We start from the raw sequence: 26,082 nt of genomic DNA, 5'->3' as shown, positions 1-26,082 counted from the left end.
ACACCTGACGAAATTCCTCACAAAAATGAGGGACACCCTCAGAAATCCTGATTTTGCTCCTCTTCAGGGGGCCAAAGAACTTGATTGCGAGGCCTTGATGGTTTTGCTGCAGGAACAGTTTGAATCTCTCTTGGTCTGATATTGTACTGTGAACCCGGCTAAAACAAATGAAAAAATGCCGCAGAAACTGGGCTTTGTGGCTGAAAACCCTAAATCCCAAGTCACAGCCTCAAATACGTCAAAAAGGCCATTTGACAGCCAGGGAAAAGCTCCGAAAAGGTGTCCCTTAAAATGTCTTCGTCACCATGGGAGCTTAGCAACGGGGACAGGACAACTGCAGTGTTGCAATGAGACTCTGAAGTGACAGTGAGACCAGGATTTCTCAGGCCTTCACAGAGAGAGAGCAGGTTCCTGCAGTGGGTTGTGTGAAGGGCTGGAGTCGGGACATTTTGGTCCTCAATTTCCCCTCGGGGAAGTTCGCTCGATCCCCTGCCATAACTTCGACGGGAGATACTGCCATTTATACCGTTTCTCCGGAGATTCCCCCAGTCTCTGATCAAAGTTCCAGCAGAGAATAGGGAGACCCCGCCCCCCCTATCCCCTTGTGGAAATTCCAGTCCTACCACAAGGCGTAGTTGAGGCAAATGGCATAGATGCATTTAAGGAGAAGCTAGATAAGCACATGAGGGAGAAAGGAATAGAAGGATACGCTAATCGGGTTGGATGAAGTAGGGAGGGAGGAGGCTCGTGTGGAGCATGGACCAGATGGGCTGAATGGCCTGTTTCTGTGCTGTAGTTTCAATGTAACTCAATGTAAGTTCTTCCTTTCTTTAACATTAACAGAACTCCAAATGTTCAGTTTAATTGTCTGGATTTTTAAATCATTACCAAATTGCAGTTCATCACTGCCTTGGCCAGCCCTTTTTATTGTATCAGATGCTGAAACATGCATGTCGAGACCACAGGAGCAGCCCGAGTGACATAACAGTCGTCTGAAAGAACCACAAACAGGCATTTTCTTTAAAAAGTACATTTTCTCATTATTACTTAACAGGTTTAACAGAAGCTACACCAGCCTTTTTAGATGATGAATGAGTAAGAATCTTGGCTTGGTTGTCCTGTGATCACCCCCTCCCTCAATACAGTGAGCCACAGTTTCAACAATACGTCTCATTGACGGTAATATGAGTTGCAGGGTGATGTCGGTCATTCCTGTCGGTACGCTGGCAGGGTGTAACATGCAGCAGCAGGTGGCATCCTGGATCGGGTGGCATGTGTTGGTCAGAGCACAGTAGAAGGCCCACCGTCCTTCACTTTGGTTGGCACATTTGCGTATCGAACTGCTTCGCTTTCCTCCGACCGTAAGGTCTATTTTTTTGGGGTCCTCACGCGCAATGAAACTACGAGGGCCTGCGAGGTAGGTCCTCCGCTCGCTGGGGGCGTTCCTGCCAGTCAAAATGGGAACCGAGCGCCTTCGGTCGGCGCGGCAGCAGCTGCCGAGGGGATTGTCCGCTTTGTACTAAAGTGCACGGCCCCCCTCCACCCACCCCCCCCTCCACCCCCACCTCAGCACGACCTACTGCCGGTGATCTTGTGCCTCGGAAGGGGCTGCCCGACTGAGCGGCTGAGATCTCCTCCGGACCGCGGCTTTGCCCATCTCCCAGCGCCCGCCGGCAGCCTCCGCTATGTACCTTTGCCAAAGAGCCAGGACATGTCGCCCGTCCTGAAAGACAAAAGAAATCCCACGGGTCATTGTACTGCTTGCCCGGTGTAGGCATCGGGTCACTGTCTTAAACCCAACCGTCCCCTAAATGTGCAGAATACTCTGCAGCCCATCAGGGTTCAGGAAGGAATAATGGTTTGGCTGAGATTCTATGCAAGGCTGGTGTCAGCTGTGGCCCAGTGGGAGCACTCTCGCCTCCAAGTCAGTAGGTTGTGGGTTCATTTCCTACTCCAGAGACTTGAGCACATAATCCAGGCTGACGCTCCGATGCAGTATTGAGCGAGGCCCCGTCTGCCTTCTCGGGTGAAGTAAAAGATCCCACGGCATTGTCTTGAAGAAGAGCAGGTGAGTTCTCCCCGGTGGCCTGACTAAGATTTAACCCTCAACCAACATCACTGAAACAGATTATTTGGCCATTATCATATTGCTGTTTGTGAGACCTCGCTGTGCACAAATTGGCTGCTGCATTTCCTACGTTTCAACAATGACTCACTTCAAAAGTATTTCATTGGCTGTAAAATGCTTTGGGACATCCTGAGATCATGAACGGTGATATATAAATGCAAGTCTTTCTTTTTTCTTTTATAAATAAACAGACCCTTCCTTTCCTATTTTTCATCTGATTTCCCTGTGTTGCACATCAACTGTGGCTGAGGGAGTAGTGGGTTCGATTATAATCTGCTCTCCGGCCCCCACTGAGGCTGTCCTGAACCTGTCACTAGGGGGCACTTGACTCTGGTCCATGGGGTGATGCCTGGCCTCTGATCAGAGCCTCCCTGTAACACGATATAAGTCATGAAAACTGAGTGTGTGAGGGATGAGAGGGGTGAGGATGAACCCGTCCCCCATCACTCCCTGATAGCATGGCTCAGTGGAAGGGTCCCATACCTGGACAAACTGCACATGCACTGACTCTGGGTTACGTGCAATCAGCACAAGGGCTGGCGCTGCTGTGGCCATGATATTATGTTGCCATGGATTTCGGTGTTCGAGTCCTGCAGGTGTTACATTGGCTCTCGCATCACACATCATCTATTCATAAACTGGGTTTAAAAGCTTTTTGCCTTGAGTTGCCTTTATTTTTAGTGACAATTCAACACCCGTTATGTAACCATAAACAATTTATGGGTCCAGGTTCCCAGCCAAAGCTACTGACCCATTCCCCATTTCTAGGGCAGACAGGGCTAGGGTCAGGGCCTGGTTTAGGAAAAGAACTTTTTGAAACAATTGTAATAAGGCAAATTATTCTTCAGTATTGCGTGGGCTGGTGTTCAGCTGGTGTGGAGGGAACATTCACTCCAGTGCTGGTTGGAGGCACTGAATTTCATTTTGAGGCGCTGGTGGGTTTCTGCAGCTGCAGCAAAAGTTCAAACCCGTCCAGTTCTGAGATTTCAGTGTGAACCCTTCAATTCTAAAGGTGCAATGTCCGCTAAAAATTGGACAACAAACAATAAGAACCCAGGAAAAAAACAGACATTTGCTGTCCGGTTGACATTATAAAAATGTTATTAAAAATGAACAGTCTGCTCAAAAGATGAACAGATGGCCAGTTATTACGGGAAAAAATGGTCAAACAAGCTGTGCACATAAAATATATGGGCTGTATCCTAGGTTGCTGAGGGAAGTAAGGGTGGAAATTGCAGAGGTGCTCTCCATAATCTTAGATATGGGGGTGGTGCCAGAGGACTGGAGAATTGCAAATGTTAAACCCTTGTTCAAGAAAGGGTGTAAGGATAAACCCAGCAACTACAGGCCGGTCGGTTTTACCCTGGTGGTGGGGAAGCTTTTAGAAATGATAATCCAGGAACAAAATTAATAATCACTTGGACAAGTGTGGATTAATAAAGGAAAGCCAGCATGGATTTGTTAAAGGCAAATCATGTTTAACTAACTTGATAGAGTTTTTTGATGAGGTAGCAGAGAGGGTTGATGAGGGCAATGCAGTTGATGATGTGTATATGGACTTTCAAAAAGCTTTTGGTAAAGTGCCAAATGCTTTCTATAAAGCATTTGGACAGTTACATGGGTAAGATGGGTATAGAGGGATATGGGCCAAGTGCAGGCAATTGGGACTAGCTTACTGGTATAAACTGGGCGACATGGACATGTTGGGCCAAAGGGCCTGTTTCCATGTTGTAAACTTCTATGATTCTCTATGAATAGGCTTGTCAGCAAAATTGAAGCACTTGGAATAAAAGGAGTAGTGGCAGCATGGATACGAAATTGGCTAAGTGACAGGAATCAGAGGGTAGTCGTGAACGGTTGTTTTTCAGACTGGAGGGAGGTATACAGTGGTGTTCCCCCAGGGGTCGGTACCAGGACCACTGCTTTTTTTGATATATAGTAATGACTTGGACTTGGGTGTACAGGGCAAAATTTCAAAATTTGCAGATGACACAAAACTTGAAAGTGTAGTGAACAGTGAGGAGGATAGTGATAGATTTCAAGAGGACACAGACAGGCTGGGGGAATGGGTGGACACATGGCAAATGAAATTTAATGCAGAGGAGTGCGAAATGATACATTTTGGCAGGAAGAACGAGGAGAGGCAATATAAACTAAAGGGTACAATTCTAAAGGGGGTGCAGGAGCAGAGACCTGGGGGTATATGTGCACAAATCTTTGAAGGTGGCAGGACATCTTGAGAAAACAGTTAAAAAAGCATACGGGATCCTGGGCTTTATAAATAGAGGCATAGAGTACAAAAGCAAGGAAGTTATGTTGAACCTTTATAAAACACTGGTTCGGCCACAACTGGAGTATTGCGTCCAATTCTGGGCACCGCAATTTAGGAAAGATGTGAAGGCCTTAGAGGGGGTGCAGAAAAGATTTACTAGAATGGTTCCAGGGATGAGGGACTTCAGTTACATGGATAGACTGGAGAAGTTGGGGTTGTTCTCCTTAGAGCAGAGAAGGTTAAGAGGAGATTTGATAGAAGTTTTCAAAATCATGAAGGGTTTAGATGAAGTAATAAAGAGAAACTGTTCCCATTGGCGGAAGGGTCGAGAACCAGAGGACACAGATTTAAGATGATTGGCAAAAGAACCAAAGGCAACATAAGGAAAAATTATTTTACGCAGCGAGTAGTTATGATCTGGAATGTGATGTCTGAAAATGTGGTGGAAGCAAATTCAATCATCGCTTTCAAAAAGGAATTGGATAAATACTTGAATGGAAAAAATTTGCAGGGCTACAGGGAAAGAGCAGAGAATGGGACTAACTGGATTGCTCTTACAAAGAGCTGGCACAGGCTCGATGGGCCGAATGGCCTCCTTCTGTGCTGTAACCGTTCTATGATTCTAGATACGAACATATGAAAATGATGGGCAGGAAAAGGCCAGCTAGTCCATCGAGCCTGCCCCACACTCATGGTGCCTGGAGCATCATAACTAGACACTTCCTACACCCAGCGTCCATGTAATCTCCTGGGAGAGGCAAAAAAACAGAAAAAAAAACAGGACCAATAAGTGGGAGGAAAATCTGGAAAATTCCTCTCTGACCCCCCTCAGGCGATCAAAACCAGTCCAGGAGATCACACGGACCATACTTATGTTAATGGATAAATGGCTTATATTGAAGAACAAAACTCCCAACTACCTACCGGCCATGATGTACAAACATCCTTGAGATTGAGAGCACAAGAGGAAAAGAGAGAGACACTTTGAGGTGAGCATTGCGAGACCAATTATTACAACTGCTAAACCACTTAACTTGTCCCGTGTGCACACTCTGCATGTAAGGTCACTAGATGTGGCCAACACAACATCACCTATTCATTCTGCACAGTTGCAGTAAAACGTCATCTACTGCCTTCCTGGGAGAGGTGTTGCAGTGGGAGTGACTGGACAACATCTTCAGTGATTAATGGGTTTTAGTGCAGAAATCTTCCACAGAAATCTTTTACAACTCGGTATAAGACAACTCAGAATAACCTTAACGCTTACGGACCATCTCCAGATCGAGATAATTGTTTGAGAGTTCAGAGAGAATGGGATAGAAGGTAACACTCTACATGAACACTATTATATAAAAGACGGGGCTGTTTTGTCATTTGGGAATGGTCGGGTGAGCAGTTGATGCCCGTGATTCTACCCATTGTGGTGAGCTGCCTATTTCATCCTTCCCATCACCGGTGGGCATACATATGAACATACAAAAATGTTGGGCAAGAAAAGACCAGTTAGTCCATCCAGCCTGCCCATGCAGTCATGATGCCTCATGCATCACAATTCAGACACTCCTTATTCACCAGGAGCCATGTAATCTCTTGACAGATTAAAAACCCAAGGCCAATTAGAGGGGGAAAATCTGGAAAATTCCTCTCCGAGCCTTCTAGTCGACCTACACTGAGCAGGGATGATTGACTTCTCACAGTAAGGAAGAGTGATACCGGAAAAGCCCTCAGACCAGGTCGTCTGCCTTCTCTCTGTCGGCCAGGGATGTGTCATTGGAGATTGGAGCAGGGAATAAGTAAATTCCATTAAGCATTATCAAAAAAATTGGTGTCTGTTTGACTTGTGTGTCACAACTCGGACTGCAAAATTTTGCCAAGTCCAAAAAGCACACAGGAGACAGTCTGAGGACAGGTCTTAGGAATGGATGTGGAGGATGTCTCTTTAAAGGGAGTCTGTCCTTAATGTGATTTCCCACAGGCAGATGTATTCCAGTGCTAACCTACTCCAGCAGTGTGTGGAGGATGCTCAGAAAGAAGCCCATGAAAGCAAGCCGGCAAAAAACAGAAAACTGGACTCTTGCTGTTGTGTTTTTAAACTGTAGGGCAGCCTGGCCCACAATCAGCTGGTCACTCTAATTAAACTGGTTGGGTGTGCATGCAGGCTTCCTAACTCTACTGAAGTCCCCTGTTCATAGCACAATCTGCAGTGAAGGCAGCATCTCCCTGTATGCCCCCCACACACCCATCCGCCCAGTAATGTCACTTACTCTACGTCCCTCTTCTTGATTGTCCTTCCGGATGCCATGACCTCTGCAACTTTGGACACAATGGGGTCATAGTTCATGCTCGACACGGCAATTACCTCATCGCTCCTGGAGAACATGAACAGGAGATTAAGATCTTGTACTTTCGTTAAATCAACATTTTATTTTGTGGGATGTTGGAAAGCATTAGTTGTACGAAAGATCAAAGATACTGCTAAAAAAGAAACACCAAGAACCAGCACCAATATCTATGAAAGTAACTCCGCCTACATTGATTTACTTTAAAGGAGAGAAAAGATCAAAGCAACAGACTTGGTGGGCCCTCATTTTGAAATTCGTCCAGCTGAAAGTGAACTCATAAAGTTCGCCCTTTGTCCCTGAGGGAAAGCAAATTTAGGATTCAGAAACCACAAGTCTGATGAGACACCAGTGTTTGATTTCCAGAAGATCAAACAATCAGGAAGGTTGTATCCCTAGATGTCCTCAGTACGCTCTGTAAATATATATATCTGGCATGTATTAATCATACTAGAGACACCTAGAGGCACCTATCACTACTGAGCCAACTTTTATTTTTATCGCGTCCACATGCTGACCAATTTGGACACATTGGACCTTTTTGTGGTCAGTTGGATGTACAGTCAGATGGAAGAGTGCTGAGAGCTAATCGTTAGGCAAAGAACAGGCGAAAGTCCTTGAACATCTGGATTCACTGCCATCAGGAATCAGCCTCAAGCTCCCAGTTTATAGTTATGGAATTTCAACTCCCAGGAGGCGCAGAGAGGCCAGCACACCAGGCATCGCTGCGGAATTTCTTTTTCCAGAAGCTGAAGCAGTATAAATCTCGCAGTATTGCAGGTGTGGTGGGCAATTGTTGATTAGAGGCAATTGGAATAATAGTTGCTACTGTGCGTCACCTGTTGGTACAGCTGGGACAGTGTCGCTGCTTAGTACAAACAGGGATTGGGGCAAGAGAGAGGTTCTGCCCTGAGGTATGCTTTTGAAGCTATGAGAAGAATCTTGGGAAATTTAATTGGGGAAACTTTCTAAAAAATTGAACAGAAGAAAACTAGAATGCATTAAAAGTTATTCTACACGATGAGGAAAGAAAATATAAACCAATTTAAAAAGGGGAAACATAGCAAGATCTAGATAGACCACACTGGTTTAATAAGGTTAGAATGAATCTAAACAAGCAGCAAGATTACTTTAAAAGATGCAAATAAAGATACGGGGATAGCTAATTAGGGCATTTAAAAAGTAAGAGAAAAATAAACGGACAAATTGCAAGGGAAATGGTGCAGCAGGCTCGAGCGGCTGAATGGCCTCCTCCTGTACCTAATGTGCCTACACTCCTATAACGGGCTGCCGATTCACACACTAGTTTTAGGCCTGTTAGGAAACTTCAATGGAGAGTAAAATTGGTCGGGGTGTAAAGTGGGCAGCTGACCCCGTCCCATCAGTTTCCCGCCAGGCGGGTTAGGTTAAAATTACCCTTTATGATTCTATACTCAGACATGGACCCCCTAAATGGGCTTGGGAGCCCTAATGGTCTTTTCATGCTCTGCACTTTATGTTCTTATGAATGTGTTGCTTACGGAACAATGCACATGCTGGACTGTGTTATGTACAGGTTACAGGGGACTAGCAGACCTCGAAATAAGGTGCAAGTTGTGCACCCATTGACTCCACAGTACCAACTATTGTGAAACAGCGCACCTTTGCTACTGAGCAGCAGTGATCAGGGCAATCATAATGATTTGGAGATCAGTTCAATTTTCATTGCTGGTTTTATAATTCCAAGACAAAGCTGTTTAACCTCTTCACTGCCAGTGTACTTGGCCACACATGGGCTGTTGGGTGGGGAGTTACTGATTCACTGAGTTCAATTTCAGTGGAGTAATGTTTATTGTAAGTTAGGAGATCATTACATACATATAGCAGATTAAATAAAGTAAATTCCAGAAAGCTACACACCTACACCAATGCTGCAATATACATGTCTAGACGGATACACCCGTGCCCCTATACATCTATACTCGTGCCTCTATACCTCTATATTGGTGCTCCTATACCTCCAGACAAATACACCAGTGCCCCTATACCTCTATACATCTATACTTGTGCCTATACATTTATATACACCTATACCCATGCCCCTATACTATACATCTATACCCGGCCCCGATACCTCTATACTTGTGAATGTATAACTCTATCACTCTCTCTTTAAGTATATATATCTACACTTGCTCCTATGACTCTATACATTTATCCCTAAGCTTCTACTACTCTATACAGCTACACCGTGCTCTTATTAATCTATACATTCACACACTGCATTCCTTTAACTTTATACACCTATACCTATGCTCCCAGAACTCAATATCTCTATACCCGTGCTGCTATAACTTTATACAGCTACATCTGCGCTCCTGTAACCTGATAAGTATACAACTGCATCCCTATAACTGTTTTTTATAGAATCATATAATCTTACACCACAGAAGGAGGCCATTTAGCCCATCATGTCTGTGCCGGCTCTTTGAAAGAACTATCCAATTAGCCCCACTCCCCTGCCATTTCCCAATAGCCCTGCAAATTTTTTCTTTTCAAGTATTTATCCAATTCCCTTTTGAAAGTTATTATTGAATCTACTTCCACCACCCTTTCAGGCCGTGCATTTCAGATCATAACAACTCGCTGAGTAAAATAATTTCTCCTCATCTCACCTCTGGCTCTTTTGCCAGTTACCTTAAAATGATCTTATTTATCTACACCTGTGCTCCTACAACTCTATAACTCTACACCATGCTCCTGAACTGTATATATCCACATCCAGGCTCCTATAACTCTACACCATGCTCCTGAACTGTATATATCCACATCCAGGCTCCTATAACTCTACACCATGCTCCTGAACTGTATACATCTACACCTGGGCTCCTATAACTCTACACCATGCTCCTGAACTGTATATATCCACATCCAGGCTTCTATAACTCTACACCATGCTCCTGAACTATATACATCTACACCTGGGCTCCTATAACTCTAAGGGGGTGAATTTCTGCTCGTCTGACATAACGCCATTTTTCCAGGATTTTTGCAGCTTTTCTGCTGATGTTACAGTGGACACCCCACATAAATTTACCTCCTATAACCCTGTACATCCACACCTGTGCCTCTATAACTCTATACATAGAATTATATAGAATGCACAGCACAGAAACAGGCCATTCAGCCCAACACCATGCTGGTGTTTATGCTCCACAGAAGCCTCCTCCCTCTCTGCTTCATCTACCCCTATCAGCATATCCTTCTATTCCTTTCTCCCTCATGTACTTATCTAGCTTCCCCTTAAATGCATCTATGCTATTCACCTCAACTATTCCTTGTGGTAATGAGTTCCACCTTCTTGCCACCCTTTGCATAAAGAAGTTTCTCCTGAATTCCCTATTGGATTTATTTGTGACTATTTTATATTTATGGCCCCTAGATTTGGATCCCACCCACAAGTGAAAACATCTTCTCCATGTCTACCCTATGGAACCCCTTCATAATCTTAATCTATTAGGTTGCCTCTCAGCCTTCTTTTTTCTAGAGAAAAGAGCCCCAGCCTGTTCAGTCTTTTCTGATTGTTATAACCTCTCAGTTCTGGTGTCAACGTTGTAAATCTTTTTTGTACCTTCTCCAGTGCCTTTATATCCTTTTTATAATATGGAGACTAGAACTGTGCACAGTTCTCCAAGTGTGGTACATCTAGACCTGCACTTCTATAGTGTTATAAATCGACTCCCATGCTCCTATAACTCTATTGGACCGATTTTCCTGATTATTCCTCCCGGAAACACCCATTCCCCAGATGCAAAACTCAGGAAAAAAGGAGCAGAGATGTGTTTCCATCAGGCTTCCCGCTCCCTTTATGCTGCACTGGGATTCCCAGAGCTTCACGTGACGGCCCTTCCCAGCTTTGTCACCTCAACTTCCCGGCAATGTAACACCGGGCTCACCAAAAAGCCGGCAGTGGGCTCGTAATGGGGCTGCCCTTCGGACTGGAGGCTCTGTGAATCTACATCCCCACACCCTGCGCTCCCGTAATTCTACATTGACATCCTTAAAACCAATGAGGAAGACCTTCTGCTTCCTGTGGCTGAGGCTATTTCATCACCTGGGTACAGCAGATATAGGAAACTGGGGCAGGGGGGAGTGCACGATTCTTAATTTAAACTGGTGGAAACTCAGCTGGGCTCCTGTATGGTGAACCGCTCCTCCCTGCCTGAGTTTCGTGTATTTGTCAGTCGCGGCTCAGTGGGTAGCACTCTCAAGTCAGAAGGCCGTGGGTTGAAGTCCCACTCCAGAGACTTGAGCACATAACTTGGGCTGATACTGAGGGAGTGCTGCACTGTCGGAGGTGCCATCTTTCGGATGAGACATTAAACCGAGGCCTTGTCTGCCCTCTCAGGTGGATGTAAAAGATCCTACGGAATTATTTCGAAGAAGAGCAGGGGTGTTCTCCCCGCTGTCCTGGACAATATTTATCCCTCAACCAACATCACTAAAAACAGACTATCTGGTCATTATCTCATTGCTCTTAGTGGGAGCTTGCTGTTTGCAAATTGCCTGCTGCCTCTCCTACATTACAACAGTACTTAATTGGCTGTAAAGCACTTTGGCGCATCCTAAGGTTGTGAAAGGCACTGTAGAAATGCAAATTCTTTCTTTCTAACAAGTAATAATATTGTGGTCAGAGTAAAATGCATGGGGTCATCAGCTTTCTCTCTGATAGCCGACACTCGGCTGGCGTTTGAACTCAGCTGAAGAGGAGATTGCTTATCTGCTGGTATTGGACGACACTTGAGGCTAAACCAAGTGAGTGGCCAGCAACGGGTAGAGAAGAGGTTAAAATGGACTGTGCGTGTGTCAGTAGGAGTGGCGGTCAGCACCATGATTGGGAGAGAGACAGAGAGAGACCATTGTAGGGATAGTTTGCACCACCCAGTGAGCCACACACTCCGGTATTACCTCCAGGTCTGTATGCAGTTGTTCATCCCAGTGGCTTTCCTAAATTGTAAAATAATTTCAGTTTTAACACTGGACACACACAAAAACACTATTTCATATAGAAAGAAACTTCTTGTTTTAAAAAGAGTCAAACATGTCAGTATAAAGAGTTAGAGGGGTCCTTCCTACTTGGGACTGTGGATGATAAAGGGCCTCTCACCATAATTTATCCAGCAGAATTACCGAGGTCCAAATTTTGGAATCAATTCCTTGTTTATATTCTTAAGGGGGCAGTGTCCAAGAACTTCCCATGATCCCCAGAACTTCCTATTCAAGCGTGCGACAAAAGTAGCAGGGATTTCCATACTTGGTATAGCCCCCAAAACAGGAAATGCACAAAGTAACTTCCTGCATACTGCCCCCTTGTGTCCAACAACCAGGGCACACGCTGAGTGTCTGAAGCAGGAGGCACAATTCCTGTTGACAGTAGCAGAGCCCGATAACACAGACAGCGGTAACTGAACTTTCCTTTTGACCGCACCATCTCTTTACAATGAGTGCGAGATGATTTACTACATTAAAGGCGCTATATAAATGCAATTTGTTGTTCTTGTTTGGTTCTCCTGAATGTTCAGGTGTTAACAGTAAGGAGTTGCCCTTGAACCCAGAGTTAAAGGACTAGTTTGGGGCGTGGGGGGGTAGCAGGATCATCACGTCGTTGATGAGAAGGCAAATCGGTAGCCAGATGCGGAGGGAAGGGCTAATGTAGGAGGTCTGTTGATCTGTGGGAGAGAGTGGATGAGCAGGTCAATTATCAATATTATTACAAAATTTCAGGCAAATGATATAAGAGGAAATGTAGCAGTGTGGATAGAAAGTTGGTCTTTGGACAGGAAATGAAGAGTTAGGGTAAATGGATGTTGCTCAGATTGGATTCAGGTCAGAAATGGTGTACCCCAGGGGTCAGTGCTGGGTCCATTTTTGTTCTGAGTATTGATGGTTTGGATTTGGCACAATGTAGAAATTTGTTGATGGCACACAAGTGTTTTGACAAATAGTGAGGAGGACCATAAAGAACTTCAGGAAGACACGGACAGGTTAGCGGAATGGGCAGATAAGTAGGTGGAAATTGAAATTTAATGTGAATAAGTCTGAGGTAATACATCTTGGGAGGGAAGCAAGGAATGGGAGTGTACACTCATTTTGACTTTGGGCGATGGTGTGAAACAGGCGATATCGGATCAGCCGCCCGATTTGAAATGGGAAGAGATGTATAACGGGCGAGGTGGAGAACGGGCGAGGCGGAGAACGGGCGAGGCGGAGAACGGGCGGCTGCTCCGATATTGTCCATTTTACACCATCGCCCAAAGTCAACATGACCCCCAATAGGAAGATGCTGAAGTGCATAATTGAAGTACCAGTTGCTGGAAGTCCTGAGCCTTCTTCTGACAAGGTTCTGTTTATTGGTGTTGTCAATGGCAGAGATAGGCGCAGAAAACAAACTGTCCAAGGAAGCCAGTGATTATTGATAAATATAACTATTATTAAAAATGGAACGGACTGTGAGTACATAGAATCATATGATGTTCACGTGTTGTTTTGTGCCTGCGTTTCCTACATCGCTGAGGTCAAATGTCCATGGGGAAGCAAAGATCAGATGCCAGGCACTCCCTCGCAGGAGCGGAGAGTCAGAATGGATCAGCAGAGATTCCTCCCCCTCCCCGTCTCAGCCGAGAATGGTGAGATGTACAGTGGAATCATCAAAAAATAATTCTTTTGAAATGGATTAATAATTACTGAAGGGCGGTATGAAGCTGCTCGTCAGTTAGAGAGGAAAATAATGGCCATTCATTGTAGAAAGTCCAATATTCAAATTAGGGCATCAAGCTGACCAAGAGAAAATTCAATGTTTGATGATAGTGAAAATTTTGCTAACTCTGCCACCATGCATTGGAAAATCACCCTAGCTAGTCCTTTGTTAGTTAAAACTCACTGGTAAGTGACCTTTCCACTTATCCACAGTTATCAGCTTAAAGACACCTCTACTTTATACAATGAAGCAATGAATTGAAACCATTCACAAAAAAAACAATTCTCTGTCCTCAACTATTTGTAGATGCCTGGCACAGAAATCTAACTCACAACATTGCCCAATGGAGGAGCGCCATTGACACACTGAACTGCAGTGCATTCTGGGTAGGGTGACATCACTGGCCAGCTGTGAATAGAACTTATTACATCATTCTCATTCATTTAAAATTAACATTTTTAAGTCTATTTATCAGGGACTTTGTGACATCATGGTCAAACCATATTAAGGAAAGAGCGAGATAGAAGGGGAGAAAAATAGTGCTCCCCTCCTAGTGGTGAAAATGTACAGTGGTACAGTCTGGGGAGGGGCATCATGGGAGTGAATATTAAGGTTTGGGGGGTTGGGTTTGTCAACAAACTATTGAAAATGATCAATCCTAAAAAATAAATATTTTTGGTTAATTTTTGTGCTCACCAATGTGAAAGATGTCAGTGCCTGGGAATGGAACACTTCAATATTTCCACCTGTTATTAGCATCACCTACTCCCAGGTCAGCAAAGGATAAACACAGAATAAAGCTCCCTCTGCACTGCTCCATTAAGCATTCCCAAGTCAGATACAGCACGCTACAAATAATAATCTAAAAAATAACAGTGAAAATACACAGCAAGTCAGTCAGCATCTGTGAAGAGAAAATTCAGGTCAATAGGCTAACATTTAGGATGAAAGGCCTTTCTAATCTTACCCTGAAGCGTTAACCTGTCCTCTTTCTCTACAGGTTCTGACTGACCTGCTGTGTATTTCCAGAATTTCTGTTTATATTTCAGATACAGCGTGGGTGCAATGCAGAGCAAAGCTCCTTCTACGCTGTCCCGTCGAGCACTCCCAGATCAAACACGGAGTGACGCTCCTCGACCAGCACAAAATTTCACCAAAACTTATCTTATTCATCAAAGAAACTGATAACTAGGCCTCATCAAGGGTCAGAGGCCATGGTTTCAGTTGCTCTAGATGAATGGGTTTGTCTTGCTTTGTAGGATTGTGCCAACACTACAAAGAGGTGGCCAGAGTCACTGAACCCTCCAGGCATAGAATGCATTGTTCAGAATGAGTCAGGACATTTACCTGAGGAAGGAGGAAGCCTCCGAAAGCTTGTAGATTTCAAATAAAAATTGTTGGACTATAACTTGGTGTTGTAAAATTGTTTACAATTCACAAGCTCCAGACAACAATCAGATACTTCCCAATCTGCACTGTTGAGTGTTACAGAGTAGTTTGAGACACAAGACAGATTCAGTGTTTACTACACTTTCTCCTAGGATCACACACCATTCTCGGGCGAGCGAGATGGCAGTTCTCCTGCACCTATTTCTCTGCTAACAGCTACAAGCAGCCCTGCAAAAGCTTCTGGTTTGTTGCCTCTCTCTCCTTGGGGGAGGAGTTGGGGATGGGGAGTGGGGGAGAGCATCTAGACGTCACACAGCCTCTCCTAGCTAATGCCATGTCTGTGATTAAGAATTCACCATATGTAGAATTGCAAGCATGAAGCTGTGTCTTCCTACTCCGTGGTACATTGCTGGTGGACTCAAGTGGCTGCCCTACTCTGTGTCATCCAGGCACATTTGAGAGTGATGTAGTTAAGTCCGAAACTAGGGTCTTAAATTTAAACAACGCCAATTATGTAGGTATGAGGAGCAAGTTGGCTAAGGTAAATTGGGAAATGAGATTAAAAGGTATGACAGTAGATAAGCAATGGCAAACATTTAAAGAAATAATTCATAATTCTCAACGAATATACATTCCCTTGAGGAATAAAAACTCCACGGGAAAAGTGATCCAACCATGGCTAACTAGAGAAGTTAACGATAGTATTAGACTAAAAGAAGATGTTTAAAATGTTGCCAAAAAGAGTAGTAAGCCTGAGGATTGGGAGGGTTTTAGAAATCAGCAAAGGATGACCAAGAAATTGATAAAGAGGGAGAAAATAGAATATGAGAGTAAACTAGCAAGAAATATAAAAACAAATTGTAAGAGCTTCTACAAGTATGTAAAAAGGAAGAGAGTAGTGAAAGTAAAAGTGGATCCATTAGAGACTGAGACAGGAGAAATTATAATGGGGAATAAAGAAATGGCATAAGAACATAAGAAGAACATAAGAAAGGCAGAGACGCTAAACAAATATTTTGTATCTGTCTTCACAATAGAAGACACAAAAAACATACCGGAAATAGTGGGGAACCAAGGGTCTAATGAAAGTGAGGAACTTAAAGTAATTAATATTAGTGAAGAAAAAGTACTGGAGAAATTAATGGGACTAAAAGTCGACAAATCCCCTGGACCTGATGGCCCGCATCCTAGGGTTCTACAAGAGGTGGCTGCAGAGATAGTGGATGCATTAGTTTTGATCTTCCAGAATTCTCCAGATTCTAGAACAGGCCCCCTGGATTGGAGGGTAGCAAATGTAACCCCGCTATTCAAGAAAGGAGGGAGAGAGAAAACAGGGAATTATAGGCCAGTTAATCTGACATCAGTAGTAGGGAAAATGCTAGAATCTACTATTAAGGACGTGGTAACAGGGCACTTAGAAAATCATAATATGATTAGGCAGAGTCAACACGGTTTTATGAAAGAGAAATCATGTTTGACAAATCTATTAGAATTTTTTGAGGGTGTAACTAGCAGGGTAGATAAAGGGGAACCAGTGGATGTAGTATATTTGGATTTTCAAAAGGCATTCGATAAGGTGCCACACAAGAGGTTGTTACACAAGATTAGGGATCATGGGATTGGGTTAATATATTGGCATGGACTGAGGACTGGTTAACGGACAGAAAACAGAGAGTAGGAATAAACAGGTCATTTTCGGGTTAGCAGGTTGTAACTAGTGGGGTGCCGCAAGGATCAGTGCTTGGGCCTCAGCTATTTACAATATAGGCCTACTCCTGCTCCTATTTCTTTTGTTCTTATCTCTCCTATCATCATATGGCTAGAATTATCCAGTGCTGCAATCTCGCTCAACGTTTGTAGCAGCCATGAGGGTTCTCGGACGGTAGAATTCAATGGAAAATGGACACCAGATACAAAAGCACCTACTTGGTGTAGAATGCCACAAACTTCCGCTCTTCCAGGTCCCCCTGGATGATGACATCATCGAACCCTTCCCCATGACCTGAAAAGAACCAATAAATTGCAATGACTGAATGTTTTTATATATCAAGAAAGAAATTAAAGAGATATGTTGGTAAATGAATTTGTTCATCACCACGAGGCTTCAATCACTCAAGATACCGGCTGATTTGGTAGTAACTCAATGTGTTCTTGTTTTTCTTCTCAAAATGCATTACCTCATTCTTTGACACAGTAAATTGCATCTGCCACTTGTCTACCTATTCCATTAACTATTCACTCCCGAAATCCTTTATGATTCTTCTCGCTGAAAGGCCAACCCCTCTACTTTTAGTATCATCTGTAAATTTCGAGATTGTGCTTCTTATGCCCAAATCCAAATCATCTATATAAACTGAGAACAAAAGTAGACCTAGCACTGCTCCCTGAGGTTCACCACTTCCAAGTCTCCTACAATCCAAGAAATACTCATTATACCTCTTAGCTCCATATCTGTCAACCAACTTTCTAACACTGCTGCTACATTTCCTCTTAAAACATCTACCTGAAATCTTATAACAGGTATCCTTTCAGTCACCTTATTGAGCACTTGAAAATCCAAAGACACCATATCTATTGCATTCCCTTTATCTGTCCACTCAGTCACTTCTTCAAAAAAATTGTCAAATATGATCAGCCTTTAACAAATCCAAGCTGAATGTCCTTGATTATCCCACACATCTTTAAATGCTCACTAACTTGATCGTGAATTATGGATTCTAGTTGGTATCACTCTCGCCTCTGAGTCAGAAGATTGTGGGTTCAAGTCCCACTCCAGAGACTTGAACACAAAATCTAAGCTGACATTCCCGTGCAGTACTGAGGGAGTGCTGCACAGTTGGAAGTGCCGTCTTTCAGATGAAATGTTAAACCGAGGCCCCATCTGCCCTCTCAGGTAGATGTAAAATATCCCATGGCACTATTTGAAGGAGAGCAGGGGAGTTCTCCCTGGTGTCCTGGCCAATATTTATCCCTCAACCCACATCACTAAAACAGATTATCTGGTCATTATTACATTGCTGTTTGTGAGACCTTGCTGTGCGCAAAATCGGCTGCCCCATTTCTTAGATTACAACAGCGACTAAAGTTTAAAACATCCTGAGGTCGTTAAAGGCACTATATAAATCAAAGTTCTTCCTTCCTTTCATTCTTTCTAAGAGTTTGCCCACAGTGGACGTTACAATAACTAGTCTGTAGTTACCTGGTTTATCCTAATCTCTCTTCTTGAACAATTTGCATATCTAAGAAAGATTGAAAAACTGTGGTCAGATCCTCTACTATCTCCTCTCTGACTTCCTTCAACAGCATAGGGTGCTTGCCTAAGTGACTTATCTACCTTGTGTAGAGAACTAATTCCTTTCCCACAGTCATCTCTACCAATTGTTGTGCATCCTTCTTTACTACATCTACAGTCTCACTTCCACTATTGAGATTTATTTATTTACAATCTCTGTCATACCTTCAATCTCCACAACTAGATTTTCACCTTCATCCCTCCGTCTAATGTAAAGATCATCTCAGCCATCTCACCACCTCCTGCTTTGAGCACATTGTAGTTCATTCTTCTCAGAATTCCTCGTGTGTCTTTTTTTTTCCCTCCCCCCTTCCCTTTGTTCTGTTCCTGTTTAAATGCTGTTCATTTTTCCAGTCCTGATGACTATCCAGCAGCTTTATTCTGTATGTAATAGTACCGACAGGAGTCCATACCCGAAACATTTACTTGTCTGTTCTCTCCACAGGTGCTGACCGACCCACTGTGTGCTTCTGTTTTGTTCCCTAATTATTGGCCTTTTTTTTAAGAAGTATAATCTGATTTATGTTTATTGCAACTGCATTCTGCTTCTTGTGCGGTGGAATTCTGAATTCCTTGGGGGATCAGTTGAACAGACCTCCTTGAGGTAGCAGCAGAGACCAGAGACCCTCGCCCCTCCCCACCCCCCCACCCACTCCACGTCTTGTCATTCCTCGGAGGAGAGAGCGCCTACAGACCAATGGGGAATCATTTTTATTTTTTCACAGTCTCTTGTCAATTATTTGCTAAAATGGATGGAGATGGAATTATTGTAAACAGCAGCATCGAATGGATCGTGAAACCAAAAGCAAGCTCTGAATTGCTCGGGATTCATGAGAGGAGAACACGACCGTACCACAAGCACTAACTCCTGCAAGAGGGGAGAGTGGGCTTCTGTTCCGTGACGGCTTTACCTGCGTAACGAATGCTTTTCCCAAACATGGCTGTCCAGAAGTACGGTACTGTGTTAATCTCTGTTCCCTTTCCCAGGATGTTGAGGGCAGCTATTCGACCTGGGGAAATGCATGAAATAGGAACTACTAGTTAGTACCTTGGACTGATGCTGTGCTTCACACCTACAGCAACTGGATTTCTATCATGTATCAATCCTACTGCACACAATCATTAAATCATATAGTATAGAAGGAGGCTATTCGGCCCATCTTGCCTGTGCCAGCTCTTTGAAAGAACTATCCAATTAGTCCCACTCCACCTGCTATTTCCCCATAGCCCTGCAAATGTTTCCTTTTCAAGTATTTATCCAATTCCCTTTTGAAAGTTATTATTGAATCTGCTTCCACCGCCCTTTCAGGCAGTGCATTCCAGATCATAACAACAATCGTTCATCCTCGTCAGCCAGAGGTACTTTTCTATCGCTGAGACAGCGGGAGTGCCGGAGAGTGTAGAGAACAGGTTACTCACTGTCATTCTGTGATTGGCCCGCTGCGCTATGGCTCAATGGTAGTGCTCCTGCCTCTGACTCAGAAGTCTCACTCCAGTGGGATTAGCTCTAATGGTATTTCCCCTGTTCACAGTGTAGGTTGGGTGGGACTGGTGTAAACCTGCATCTGTCACTTGTACAGCCGCTAACATTGACAGCGTGAATAGAATAGCATGAAAATGGGAGGAGTTCTATACCTGGTGGGCAATCCGCTCTGCTAGATTTAGCGTCAGGAGGTCAAAACAAAAGTTCACCCCACCGCCATCTCAATTCATTCTTTGAGAGTGGATCTGATGGTCCAGATGACATTGGGCCTGAAATTCCATGGAGGTTCGCCCCATCTCCCACTGTAACCTTGGTGGATTCAGATCAGCAGGATTCCCAGAGACACAGCGCTGATGGTCGTGTTCAGCCAGTTCTCTTGGTTTCTGCCGATCTCCCGGCAAACCTACGGCAGGGACCCCAGTGGAATTTTGGCACATCCTCTTCAGTCTGTCTCGGCTGTTATCAATTGAAATTTCACAGAGAAGTCCAGGTGATCACCCTTTATGGACATTCATTCATGTGGCTCGGAGCTGTGTTGTTAACCCTTTCTTTACCTGAGTTGAATCTCACTGCTGGGAAATATATGCCTCTCACAGCGCTAACAGGCAGTGGTCTCCCTGCTCCTTCCCCCACAGCGCCAGCAGGAAGTGTCACTTACCGTGCATGTGCGCCATCTGCCAGTGACCCACGTTCACCTTCTTATTGTTGCGAAATGCCAATGGGAAAGAGACAATATCACCAGCAGCAAAGACCCCGGACGCGTTAGTCTGCATGAGCTGGAAGGAACAAGAGCAAAGGGAAACATGTCATCTTCTTTTCCAGTTTCCCACAGTGTGCTGCCAACTAGTAGAGGAGTTTTTTTTATATATTCATTCTCGGGGTGTGGGCATTGCTGGCACAGCTGGCATTTATTGCCCATCCCTAGTTGGCCTGAGAAGGTGGTGGTCGGCCTTCTTCTTGAATTGAAGCAGTTTGATACAACTGAGTGGCTCCCTAGGCCACTTCAGAGGGTAGTTGGGAGTCAAGCAGGTCGGCAGGCATGGTTATTGTTGGATTGTAAGAGTGGAAATGTTACCAGTTATCATAGTGGAATCATTCTGGAGTTAGGAACATAGGAACTGGAGTAGGCCATTCAGCCCCTTGAGCCTGTTCTGCCATTCAATTAGATCATGGCTGATCTGTATCTTAACTCCATCTACCCGCCTTGGTTCCATTACCGTTAATAACCCTGCCCATCAAAATTCTATCTCAGTTTTGAAATTTTCAATTGACCCCCAGCTTCAACAGCTTTCTGCGGGAGAGAGTTCCAGGTTCCCATGGCCCTTTGTGTGAAGAAGTGCTTCCTGACATCACCCCTGATCGGTCTAGCTCGGATTTTAAGGTTATGCCCCCTTGTTCTGGTCTCCCCCACCAGAGGAAATCAGGGGGGAAGTGGACCGAAGGAAATAATTGCCTCAGTGACATATCCTACGTCAGGATATTGAATGTGGATATCACCCATGGGTTGGAAGGATCATGTGTTGAGACTACGTAAAGTATGGGTTGCAGATTGAGTGCATCATGGGGGGTGCAACCCACAGCCTTGGAGCAAGAGTCCTAGGAAGGATCCCATACCAGTGGTGAATCACACGTACACGCACTGTAAACACAGAAAGGCTGGCATGACTTTTTAACTTTATATTTGTTCTCAGGATGTGGGTGATGGTGGGAAGGCCGCCTTTATAGCCCGTCCCTACCTGCCCTGACAGGCTGGTGATTGGCCTTCTCCTTGAGCTGCTGCACTCCTTGTGATGACGGTGTTCCCACGATGCTGATAGCAATTGAGTGACTTGCTAGACCACTGCAGAAGGGCATTAATATTTAACCACATAGTGTAGATTGAATTCCCTTCCCTGAAGAAGATTAGTGAACCAGTTGGGTTTTAACGACTATCTGACAGCTTTGATGGTGAGTTTTTTTCTGGTGCTCGTCCACAAATGATCTGATTTATTGAATTCCATTTTACGCCTTGCGATGGTGAGATTGGAGCTCATGGATTGCACCATAACGACTACACTACTGCAAGCAAAGGTGGAGCCTTCATTCCTCAGCTATATACATGGATAACATGCATTATGGACTTTGTGTCCAACAGTAACCCAAGACCCTCATCATGGCCTGGGCTTCCTGTACTCATTACCTTGTTGACAGGAAGAAAGCCTTTGGAATCCATGTTGATGCCGCTCTGCTTCAGGAATGACGTAGCTGGCACAACCCCTACAGGAGAAGATTAAGAAGCATGACCCATGAGGAACCTTTGGATGGGATGATGCAGCAATGTTTAATGCAAGTGCTCACACCCTGATGTAGAGAATTGAATTAACTATGCTTCAAATGTTCACCCATTTCGTACCTTTACCTGGTTTTCCAGCTTTCTCTTTATATTGTTTAATGTAAGAAGCTGCTGTCAAGAGAAACACAGAGCCCATTGAGATCACTGTGTTCATCGGGAAAGGCTTTACACCACCATCCGCCACAGACACAGCAAGCCGTTCACAGTCCCTTAGTCACAGCGAGACCCTTCCCCTCATTCTCTCCTACAGACACAGCGAGACCCTTCCCCTCATTCTCTCCTACAGTCACAGCGAGACCCTTCCCCTCATTCTCTCCTACAGTCACAGCGAGACCCTTCCCCTCATTCTCTCCTACAGTCACAGCGAGACCCTTCCCCTCATTCTCTCCTACAGTCACAGCGAGACCCTTCCCCTCATTCTCTCCTACAGTCACAGCGAGACCCTTCCCCTCATTCTCTCCTACAGTCACAGTGAGACCCTTCCCCTCATTCTCTCCTACAGTCACAGCGAGACCCTTCCCCTCATTCTCTCCTACAGTCACAGCGAGACCCTTCCCCTCATTCTCTCCTACAGTCACAGCGAGACCCTTCCCCTCATTCTCTCCTACAGTCACAGCGAGACCCTACCCCTCATTCTCTCCTACAGTCACAGTGAGACCCTTCCCCTCATTCTCTCCTACAGTAACCAGGAGACTGTCCCCCTCACCTTATCACGGGGGTAATTCCACCTGACCCACTTGTGAAGGTGATGGGATCAGGTCAGCCACCTGTTTTACTTTCACTGAAGTGAACGGAGGGTAAAATAGGGCCTGATCAGTTTCCCGCCAGGCGGGTTAGGTTAAAGACACCCCCACAGTTAGTACGTTCTCTCTCCCATGTCCCAGGCACATCTCAGTGCATTCTCACCATGAAGGAGGTGAACTTGGGGAGATGTTACAACCTATTGCACTCAGGACTACACACAGCAGGTAACACAGCCACGGTGGCAGAGGCCCCATGGGGAGAAAGTCATTGTTCGCACCCTCAGCCAAGGCTAAGAAGAAAATCCACACTGTTCAGTTCGAACCGCCCGTCAATGTTGGAGCTCAAACTTACCGGTTCCAACCACACAAACATCTGCTCGTAGGATTTTCCCACTTTTCAGAACAACTTCTTTCACCTTCAATGAGAAAAAGCAGAGAGTGTCGGTTGTTAAATGGTCCAAGCAGTAAGTACGAACTCCTCCAGGGCAAAGTTTGTTTTTTAGGTGTGTTAGGCTTCTAACTTTTTATTGAGTCTTCTCACACAACCCCTCCTACCAGGGGCTACACTTGGTATCTCCCTATACCTATGGGGCTATACTTGGTGTCTCCCTATATCTATGGGGCTACACTTGGTGTCTCCCTATACCTATGGGGCTACACTTGGTGTCTCCCTATATCTATGGGGCTACACTTGGTGTCTCCCTATACCTATGGGGCTACACTTGGTGTCTCCCTATATCTATGGGGCTACACTTGGTATCTCCCTATACCTATGGGGCTATACTTGGTGTCTCCCTATACCTATGGGGCTACACTTGGTGTCTCCCTATATCTATGGGGCTACACTTGGTGTCTCCCTATACCTATGGGGCTACACTTGGTGTCTCCCTATATCTATGGGGCTACACTTGGTGTCTCCCTATACCTATGGGGCTACACTTGGTGTCTCCCTATATCTATGGGGCTACACTTGGTGTCTCCCTGTTTCTATGGGGCTACATTTGGTGTCTCCCTATATCTATAGGGCTATACTTGGTGTCTCCCTATATCTATGGGGCTATACTTGGTGTCTCCCTATATCTATGGGGCTACACTTGGTGTCTCCCTATATCTATGGGGCTACACTTGGTGTCTCCCTGTGCCTATGGGGCTACATTTGGTGTCTGCCTGTGCCTATGGGGCATTGCTTGGTGCCTCTTCAAACCTACGCGGCTATACTTGACACCACATCACCCACATTGGTCTCCACTTGGAGCCTTCCCACAGTCCACAGCCCAAGGTCTGATATCTCACCACAAGCATCTGACTTACAATTGTTGTCTCCTGATAATGCCAGACCTTCACTCTCTGCTTCCTTAGGTGACCACTGCCCAACCAAGATGGGGAATGTAGACCCCCGTTCTCCCTATGATGTAGGGTTTTGGTGCTCCATGATACGCCTCTCTCCCACCCAAGAGCCTCACCCTTATCTGTCTGGTGCCTCTAATACAATTAAAACAAATTCTCCCATGACTGCAGCACCAGGCACTTCAAAAGCAGCAGTATTCATTATAACTGTGAGTAGGTATGAAGGATGAGGACAATACTCCCAGGATATGCTAATGAGGTGGTTCAGTACCTTCCCATCCTGTCCCCGCAGCTCTGAGACCTCGTTCTGCAGATAGAACTTCACCCGGTTGGTCTCAAACATCTGCGAGATAGAAAAGAAAACAAAAGCAACCAGGGAATCGGATCAATTGCCACAAACATAACTGCTTATAATCTGAACGGACAATCCAGTCACACTCACTGTACTAACAACATCTGTCCTTAAAGGTGAGATTTTACTAGTCTCATTTGCTGGAACAGTCTAGAACATTCTGTTCGGAAAACGACATTCAACGTTGGCTGTTTTGGGTACGATGTTTACCTGAGCAGCAGGATCTTTTTCTTGTGCAGGGTGGGTTTTACACATCACCAATAACAGAATTGATGACATAACCGTTTGACCACGTGCATCATTAAATGTTACTCTCTTCACATTTCTGTACAAGACTAAAACAAAGAACTTGCATTTATAGAGCATCTTTCACGACCTCAGGATCTGCCAAAGCACTTTACAGCTGAGGAAGTACCTTTGAAGCGTAGTCACTGTTGTAATTTAGGGAAATGCAGCGGCCAATTTGTACACAGCAAGATCCCACAAACAGCAATGAAATAAATGACCAGATAATCTGTTTTTGTGATCTTGGTTGAGGGATAAATATTGGCCCAGACACCAGGGAGAATTCCCCTGCTCGTCTTCAAATAATGCCATGGGATCTTTTACGTCCACCTGAGAGGGCAGATGGGGCCTCGGTTTAATGTCTCATCTGAAAGACGGCACCTCCGACAGTGCAGCACTCCCTCAATACTCTACTTAAGTATCAGCTTGGTTATGCCCTCAAATCTCTGGAGTGGGGCTTGAACCCATGATCTTCTGACTCAGAGGCGAGGGTGCTGCCAACTGAGTCAAGGCTATGCCGATGACGGTGCCACTTTAATTCAGTTAAGGCATAAAGATTATAGAAACAATGAACTGGACAATCATTCGATTAGCAAAACCATTTCAAGGCCTGTCCTTCAAGATGCCTGAAGATTTTCCCACTGAAGCCTGTTCCTGTCCCATTTACAACCGGATCAGGCCCAGTCCACATGATGGCCTGTCTCTAACAAACAAGCTGAACCAGGTCTCTGGGTATACACTAATCAGACGGTTACTTCCCCTTTGCCTTCTCTCACTTACCTTCATGATCGATCGTCCGACCTTCTCTCCCAGCACCTTCCTGAAAGGAATGTTTTCAATCCCGATGACAGACACCGAGTGGGCTTTATCAGTGAGGTAGGCGGCTACTTCCATCCCTGAGGAAAAATAAATCATTCCGTAATCCAGTCACTGCCCTCATCATCTACAATAACCTTTAACCTCTCGTGTATCCCACTGAAGACCACTTCTGAATTATAGCTGAATTTTTGATAACGAGCCTTTTATTTTAATGAAACATAAACAGAAAATGCTGGAAATACTCAGCAAGTCAGGCAGCATCTGTAGAGAAAGAAACAGTTAACGTTTCAGGTCGATGACCCTTCGTCAGAGCCCAGTCAGTTCTGACGAAAGGTCATTGACCTGAAACGTTAATTCTGTTTCTTTCTCCACAGATGCTGCCTGACCTGCTGAGCATTTCCAGCATTTTCTGTTTTTATTTCAGATTTCCAGCATCCGCAGTATTTTGCTTTTTTTAATTAGCCAGGTTTGATCTGTTAAGATTTCCCATTCCCACGATTAATGTACATTCACACTGCGTACAAAACAATGATTTGTTTTAAAACAAAATGCGATTGAATACTGT

General features: G+C 44.7%; 1 protein-coding gene across 5 annotated transcripts in view; it reads right to left on the bottom strand.

Moving 5' to 3' along the window:
* Positions 1–1,014: 1,014 nt before the first annotated feature.
* The window catches only part of LOC137342009 (apoptosis-inducing factor 3), a 144,298-nt gene continuing 119,230 nt past the window's right edge, over positions 1,015–26,082 (bottom strand). For 4 of the 5 annotated variants that reach the window (XM_068005585.1, XM_068005589.1, XM_068005587.1 and 1 more), the window contains 10 exons: positions 25,479–25,594; positions 24,333–24,404; positions 23,067–23,130; positions 21,819–21,895; positions 20,298–20,415; positions 19,068–19,166; positions 16,791–16,866; positions 11,687–11,725; positions 6,665–6,769; positions 1,015–1,723 (listed from right to left, as the gene is read on the bottom strand). In XM_068005585.1, coding sequence (XP_067861686.1) covers positions 1,684–1,723; positions 6,665–6,769; positions 11,687–11,725; positions 16,791–16,866; positions 19,068–19,166; positions 20,298–20,415; positions 21,819–21,895; positions 23,067–23,130; positions 24,333–24,404; positions 25,479–25,594 — 806 coding nt within the window. In that variant the 3' untranslated portion in view covers positions 1,015–1,683. The remainder of the gene's footprint in view (positions 1,724–6,664; positions 6,770–11,686; positions 11,726–16,790; positions 16,867–19,067; positions 19,167–20,297; positions 20,416–21,818; positions 21,896–23,066; positions 23,131–24,332; positions 24,405–25,478; positions 25,595–26,082) is intronic. The other variant, XM_068005588.1, reaches the window with a different exon arrangement.

This window comes from Heptranchias perlo, chromosome 25 (assembly GCF_035084215.1).
Source record: "Heptranchias perlo isolate sHepPer1 chromosome 25, sHepPer1.hap1, whole genome shotgun sequence".
In the NCBI taxonomy this organism is placed as follows: Eukaryota; Metazoa; Chordata; class Chondrichthyes; order Hexanchiformes; family Hexanchidae; genus Heptranchias; species Heptranchias perlo.
Note: the sequence above shows the minus strand (reverse complement) of the source record. Positions and strands in the feature narration are given on the sequence as shown.